At 41.7% G+C, this 6881-nt stretch overlaps 1 protein-coding gene across 1 annotated transcript; it reads right to left on the bottom strand.

The window, feature by feature from the left end:
- Nucleotides 1-203: 203 nt before the first annotated feature.
- Nucleotides 204-3201, bottom strand: LOC111858462 (tissue factor-like). Its single transcript, XM_023840263.2, has 6 exons — nt 2954-3201; nt 2481-2595; nt 1984-2177; nt 1704-1885; nt 1147-1312; nt 204-795 (listed from the first exon to the last, which is right to left on the bottom strand). The coding sequence occupies exons 1-6, from the start codon at nt 3021-3023 to the stop codon at nt 653-655; spliced, it is 870 nt and encodes a 289-aa protein (XP_023696031.1). The 5' UTR covers nt 3024-3201; the 3' UTR covers nt 204-652.
- Nucleotides 3202-6881: the final 3680 nt, after the last annotated feature.

Here is a 6881-nt window from a genome sequence, read left to right as displayed (position 1 = left end):
TGGGTCTCCAAGGACCGGGTTGGGAAACTCAGCTTTATACATTATATTCAGAGTTTGTGCAACGAGCAGGCAAGGGGGGGCAGGCCCTGCACGCAGACAAATCCCCTTAAACCAGTCCCTAACCCCACTCCCCACTCTTCGACCTAGCCTTCAGATTACCCCTGGCACTGACCATATTAAGAATGACAGTAACCACACAATACTAATATTAACAAAAAATGTAATATAAAATGTATTGATCCAAAAAAAAAAATTTACTACGGAATTTTAAAAATATCAAAATATACACACATTTCTATTTTAATATTAACAAATAAATAAATAATTAGAAATATAAAAAATTACATCTAAGTTAGTGTTCCTATGATTTACTCTGTTCTGATTCATAAATAACCATTATGGGAATGTAAAAGAGCTTTCCAAAAATCTGTTTTAAAAAACAGCGTAATAAGTGAGTCAAAGTTCATTTAAACGTACCGACTGACCATATGAAGAAAGATCATTTGAAAAGTGAGACACGGGTATTAAAACGTTAACACAGAGTTTCACAGAAACCAAATAGAAAAATTCAGTGCTTGATCAGAGGGTACACAGGCGCCCCCTGGTGGCATTCCAATAGTCCGGCTTTCCCACGGTCCTCAGATCAGCTCCCCTACACAATTTCCAAGGGTTTGCCTTTTTCCTCTTCTTTAGCTCTTTGGCAGCATTTGCAGCACGCCATAATCATAGCGCAGACGGCAATGATGAGGAGCAAGATTATGAAGCATGTTCCTGCGAGTACTGGAATCCCATATTCTGGAAAAAAAAAACGGCGAATGATAAAAAATGACCGCAGTGATCAACAAGCAGATGTCCCAGTTCCCAAAGATTCTGGCTGGTTCTGCAAGCACTGCTTTTCTCTTTGGTGCTAGCACGTCTTATTCTTTCATAACGAGGATAACTGGCATGACGTGATTATGAGATGCAACACTTCAATGCGATAAGCAGCAAATTCATTAGCTTTCTGCTATCCTCTTGTCACTTACTGAGGCAACTTTCACTCCCTAAAATCCTTTTATGAGGTACCCAGATTCATCAAAGATGTTCACGCCAAAGACAACAATATCAAATTTATCAAGTATCTATTTGTCAGCGTCTGTCACGTACCGTCGAGGATGGAAGGTTGCCTGGCCTCAGAGCACTTCACATGGCTGAGATCTCCCAGCTGCATATCTCTGCTCCGAGAGGGGATGTAGGCCTGGACGCTAAAGCAGTAGCTCTCTCCTCTGTCCACCTCTAGCTCAATATGATTGGTTTCAGTTGTTTGAATTTTCTGTGGATGGAAACAAAAAATGAAGAACTGAAATAATAGGACTTAGCCTCAGCCATGCAGCATTCACGATGAGTGACAGAGTACCACAAAACGATCGTGTCTGACAGGTGTGTGAGAGCCTGGATAGATCAATCAGAGGAAAAATGCTGTTGAGAGGCAAATAGATTTTTCTTTCTCTACGTTCATCTGCTCTTCGTGATGCCATGGGTCATTTAAAAACTGATTTAAAAATATTTAATTGAGCCAGTAGTGTGATCTGGTAGCCAAGTGAATTGTTATGGGACTGGGCCACCTGACTTTCTGCTGGCCCGCCCACACTATCATTTCTAGCTCCGCTATCGGTACACAGGGCTTGTTTTAACTAACAAAAGTTCCAAACTTTGTTACTCACTCTTCCAGTGCTCTTCGCTTTTCTGTATACGACTCTGTACGTGAGGTCCTCCTTAAAGATATCCCTCATGTTTAATAATCTTTCTGCGTGGTAAATTGCTGACAGTGGATCGATGATGTGCAGTGTTATCTTGGATTCCTCCTCGCTGTCTTTGATCTCGAAGTCGGGTCTGCCAATTAAAGCTGAAAGGAAAGTTATTTTACTTAAAAGAAATACCGCGGTGGTGTAGGCCTAGCAGTTCAGGTTGTGCACATGCCCAGTGAGTTTAGATGATACATACTGTCAGTGTATGGGCAAAAACTTTCGGATCTGGTGTACGGAAACTCCACCAGGTCGACGGTAAATCCAGGCAAAGTCTCGGACAAGACATCGGCGTAATAGGTGCGCTTCAACTCCGGAAACAGTTTAGTCAAATCACACTCTGTGCTCATGCTCTGGATACAGTTAGGATTTCTCTCTCCTTCCGTGCCAGTGCTGAAATTGGTTCAAGAAGAAGGAAATATATTTCGTCATTTTATTATTATGACACACATCCTCAAATAAAACATGCCAAGCTTTAAAAAAAATCTTCACTAATACTACCAAAAAGACATGCATGCACTCATTGCTGCAAAGATTTCAACTACCCAACATGTAACAAAATATAAATATGTCTAGGAATCGCGTTAAACCAGCGCATTCTTCTGAGAACAGCGTAATAATTGGTGTCCAACAAACTAACGTTTAAAAATCATTAATCGTGTAAAGTAATTGAGCCGTGAGGTAATCCTAACTTACCCATATAATTCCACGGTATAAGAGTAATTTGTAGGTATGGGATTCCATGATAGCAATGTCTTAAAATTGTGGGAAGACCAGGTAATGTCTTTTGCCTTCGGCAAGTAATCGTCTCCTGCAAAATTAAAAGAAACACTAGTTAACCACTGTTATGTCACAGTCATATAATACGTGCATGTATTCAATATAATTATTTACAAAATAACAAGTAGGCCTATTAACATACGCATCGCATAAGTCTTACACTCATTTCGTGTTAAAAATATGATTTCAACATCTTATGAGAAATCGCCAACACCAGCATGATTAAGCGAATTACGTCAACTCATCTCTAGATTTTTGGCTTTGTGATGCATGTATCTAATACTAGTAAATATTCCATATTACCAGCCTGAAGTGACATTACACTCTAAAACATCTAGAAACAGCACTAAGCGTTTGCGATACACTCCAAAGAAAACCAAATTACTAACCTAAGACGTTGCCAATCCCAAAAACTGAGAGAAAAAGTCCCAAGCAAACAAACGTCTTCGTTCTTGCCATATTTTAATCTTCCAAAGTAAAATATCCTGACTGACCGACTCCTCTGTGCGTAAGAAAGTTTATATTGTTAAATAAATTAGAGTTTATCTTGCTTGCTTTAGATACTGTCAAACATGCGCTGCCTGCAAGCATTTATTGGGTAGCTCTTCAGTCACCGCCGCTTTAAATCCCATGCACGCCTACGTGTAATATGTCATAGCATAGGTCCAAATAAGGTTATCCGGCGCTTGGGGAGTGTAATTGCGGTGAGCAGCATTGGGCAAAAATCCCTTAAGTCGTACAACCAGTATGTGAGGTACTTTAATAAGTAAACCGGAATGGGTATCCAGTATAAGTTGTTTTGTCTTATCTGTTCTATGGGCACCGCACGTGCTGCTTTTTTGCCATTTTAGAATTGCTGAACTACTTTCCACGTCCGAAATGAACTGTTCTCTCTGCCTGCGAGAAAACATGACAGCTAGGCAGCGATCACGTCAAAATGTACAGCAATTGCACGTAATAATGTTACTAATAACTATAGAAGAAGAGATTTGTTAAGGTATGATTTAGTTCTGTTATCCACTTTAGATATCAGTGTTAATATAAGTTTATCCACTTTGCAACCTATAGTAATATAAATATTTGATGAGAATCAAAGCCGCAGGGAATTGTCTGTGTGTGACCCTCGATCATTACAGATAGATATAATAAGAAATCGATGCGCGACGCATTAGGAAGTCGCATGTGTATGAGCAAACCACGGTAACTGTGGCTTTGACACACACTACCCCCCGCAAGAAGACAGAAGGCCCACCTTTAATGGAGGTAAAATAAACCACAGCGGGATTCCTGCAAGGTTTTTTTCGATGGCGTTCTTCACCAGAATAACCACTGACTCAGGCCACTTGGCCGAACGTGTACGCTAATGACTTAGCTAACGGTTACGTGTCTGCCCAACATTCTGCGGTAGTCTAGTTTGAATAGACTTATAGGTTCATATGTCGCATAGATCTAGAAAGCCGGGTTGGACATCCAGACAAACAATAATCCGCTTCCTTTATGACACTCCGAGTCTGGATATATGTTAGGTCACGGTTTCCCCTGATTTTTCCACTATACAATAAAAAACGACATGTGATGCCTTTCAGTTCACCACCTCGAAATAATGTCCCACTTTTTGTGGCCAGACAAACCCACCTACCCCATTCTGTCTTAATGCCTCTACCAGCTACATTTCCATTTTCTCAGATGTCCTTTTTATGTGCTTCTCTGAAAAACACAGGCTGCCAGAATGACGTCTCGATTGTATCTGAGTCGTTTCCACACTAACATATACGGCTTTGCGCCGAGCTGTAAGCCGAAACGGCTGTTTTGTCTGGAATATCTAATTGCGTTAAACATTCCTGGACTATCTACATGTACTTTGAGTGCTACTATACCTGCATTTGGGCTTTGATATGGATGCTGGAAACGTTCAGGAAAATCTGAAAATGATCCTACCTTTGAGAGAACTATGTATGAGAGTAGGCACTGATTACTGAAGCTTATAAAACATTCTTGCCTAGGTCTTTTGGACCACAGACTGCATTTTTCTGAGAATAAGAGCACAGAGGCCTGATGTTCAGAACACAGCAAATGACCTCTGTGCTGCTGCTGATCCTGATCTGCAATTAAGATTATTCTCCTTTTAGGACAATAATGGTGTCACATTATGAAGAAAGACGGGGGCAAAGGCACGCGTGGGGAAAAGCAAATGGGGTTTTATTAAATCAAAATAAGTCAAAACTGAGGTAGGGAAGACAAGACAAGACTAGACTAGACTAGAACACAGGACTTAACTAGGGAGCACACATAAATAGCAACAACAGTAACCAGACTGGGGAGACAGGGAGGCATTATATACACCACTGACGAGGGAGCAGACGAGAGGCACCTGGGGTAATCCACACAAGGGCTGTAACGAGAGGAAGGGTTAAACGAGTAACAGGTGTGGCTCATTAGAGCCACACAACGGAGAGAATGAGGGGAAAGGAATGCAGGGCGTGACAAATGGGGTCTGGCTATACCATATATGCACAGGCCTAGGAACTGGGTGGGGGAGCACGTGTCCCCCCCTATTTGTATAACTTGGCTTCATTGCCACCCCCCCCCCACCCAAAAAAAAAAAAACATTTGCATTTAAATTATTAAGTTGTGTCCCCCCTATATCAAACTGTCTTCTATGTCCCCCGTGTGTTTTTCCATACTCAATTCTCCCATGAGTAAGGCAGCTATCTGAGTACAGACCTGTCTGTAAATGTGTGATGTAACCTGCACTATGCACACACTCAGATAACCATCTGCTTTGCATCAAATCTTCTCATTGTGGCCAGAGAAAATGTACATAGTGGCCAAAATTGTCAAAACCGGTCCAATTTTTAGAGATTGCAGAGCTTTATTCCAGTTACTCCAGTAACTTATTTAATCGTACAATGTGTGATATTCGTAACAGTCTTTGATTGTTTGGAAACATTACTGCTAATATTCGTGTACTAATTTTTAAAGCGTAATGCCAAAAATGCTAGGTGTTTCTACAATTTTGACCGCTAGCATAGACCCGTGTGACTGAGGGTTAGTCAAGCACATTTGCAGACGACGGTTTCGGTTTTAAGGGTACAATGAAAACCGTGAAGGGGACTTCCCACTGCTAACAGCTGCAGGATGGGCACCGGTTCTGCAGAGATTCGAGAATCTGGGAGCATTCCAGATCGACTCACTGATGGGATTGAATCTCAGTGGAGCAAGAAAATAACAGGGGGTTTAGCAACAGAAGAGAAAAGGTTGTAGATTGAGGAGACAGGGAGCAGAGCAATTCAAGCTCTTGGAAAGAAAAAAATCCTGTTGAACATTAGGCTGTGGCCAGAAATGCGACATCACACAGTTTCCCACAGGCAGAAGACATCACATCCATTTCTAATACATTTGTTTTGTGTCCTTGAAGACTGTCTATCTTCATATGCTTCCATTTACTAAACATGTAAATATAAACCAAAGACGGTCCCGTTTTTGCCGTTGGTCAGCGAATGCTACAAACCCGCAAACAAGACGCCCGTTTTAGGACATCCGGAACATCCGTTTACATCCTGTTTTGACCCTTGAGCCTAAACCAGCAGGTAGGCGAAGTTTCCAAACATTTCCCAAATGTCCTTACAGACTCTTGGCCAGAGCACATAACACCAGCTGTCAGCAAAAACAGAAAATGAGAAATGTTGAAGCTCCATGCGGTTTAACACATCTGCATCGTATTAGATACGTAATAATAATATTGAAAGCTACACTTTGCCTACATTGATGTCTTATTCGGAACGAATATAAACCTTGGTTTTATTCACGTCATTTGTATACCGGCATTATCGTACACTGGCAAAGAAATACACAGTTTGCTACTGACATCTGAAATTCTAAAATACATTTTATGCTACAATAATTCTGATCTGATGATTTTCTCAGTAACACAGAACAGAAGAGTTGATCCATCCCAGTGGGGAAATTCTCTTTCTGCCTCCCCCCTCTTGCTCTGCATGACACACACAGACACATACACAGGTGAGTGTGAGCTTGGGGGTCACCGCGCACGGTCGGCCAGCACCCTGGAGTCTTGTTTTATAGGCATTGCTCAAGGGCCCAACGGCGGCGTCTCATGGAAATACCTACATACAAGAGCACGTTCATCCTGGCGTCCAGCGTTTCTCTCCCCTGGGAAATGAGTGGAACTGAGGAAAAGCTCCTCCTTGATTTCACAGGAATTCAAGGTGACCAGTGTTATCCCCGTCTTTCAGACTTCAGAATCTCACCTGCGTTCTCTCTCTTCAAAGTCTCCCTCTGGAGAAACTCAGGCTG

This window comes from Paramormyrops kingsleyae, chromosome 21 (genome assembly GCF_048594095.1).
Source record: "Paramormyrops kingsleyae isolate MSU_618 chromosome 21, PKINGS_0.4, whole genome shotgun sequence".
Lineage (NCBI taxonomy): Eukaryota > Metazoa > Chordata > Actinopteri > Osteoglossiformes > Mormyridae > Paramormyrops > Paramormyrops kingsleyae.
Note: the sequence above shows the minus strand (reverse complement) of the source record. Positions and strands in the feature narration are given on the sequence as shown.

What these genes read in the sequence shown, in the direction of transcription:
- LOC111858462 (XM_023840263.2), bottom strand. Translation starts at nt 3,023, where the DNA reads ATGGCAAGAACGAAGACGTTTGTTTGCTTGGGACTTTTTCTCTCAGTT. An exon ending in TGGGATTGGCAACGTCTTAG is followed by an intron (nt 2,596 to 2,953) that starts GTTAGTAATTTG and finishes TTAATTTTGCAG; the next exon opens with GAGACGATTACTTGCCGAAG. An exon ending in GCAACCTTCCATCCTCGACG is followed by an intron (nt 796 to 1,146) that starts GTACGTGACAGA and finishes TTTTTTTTCCAG; the next exon opens with AATATGGGATTCCAGTACTC.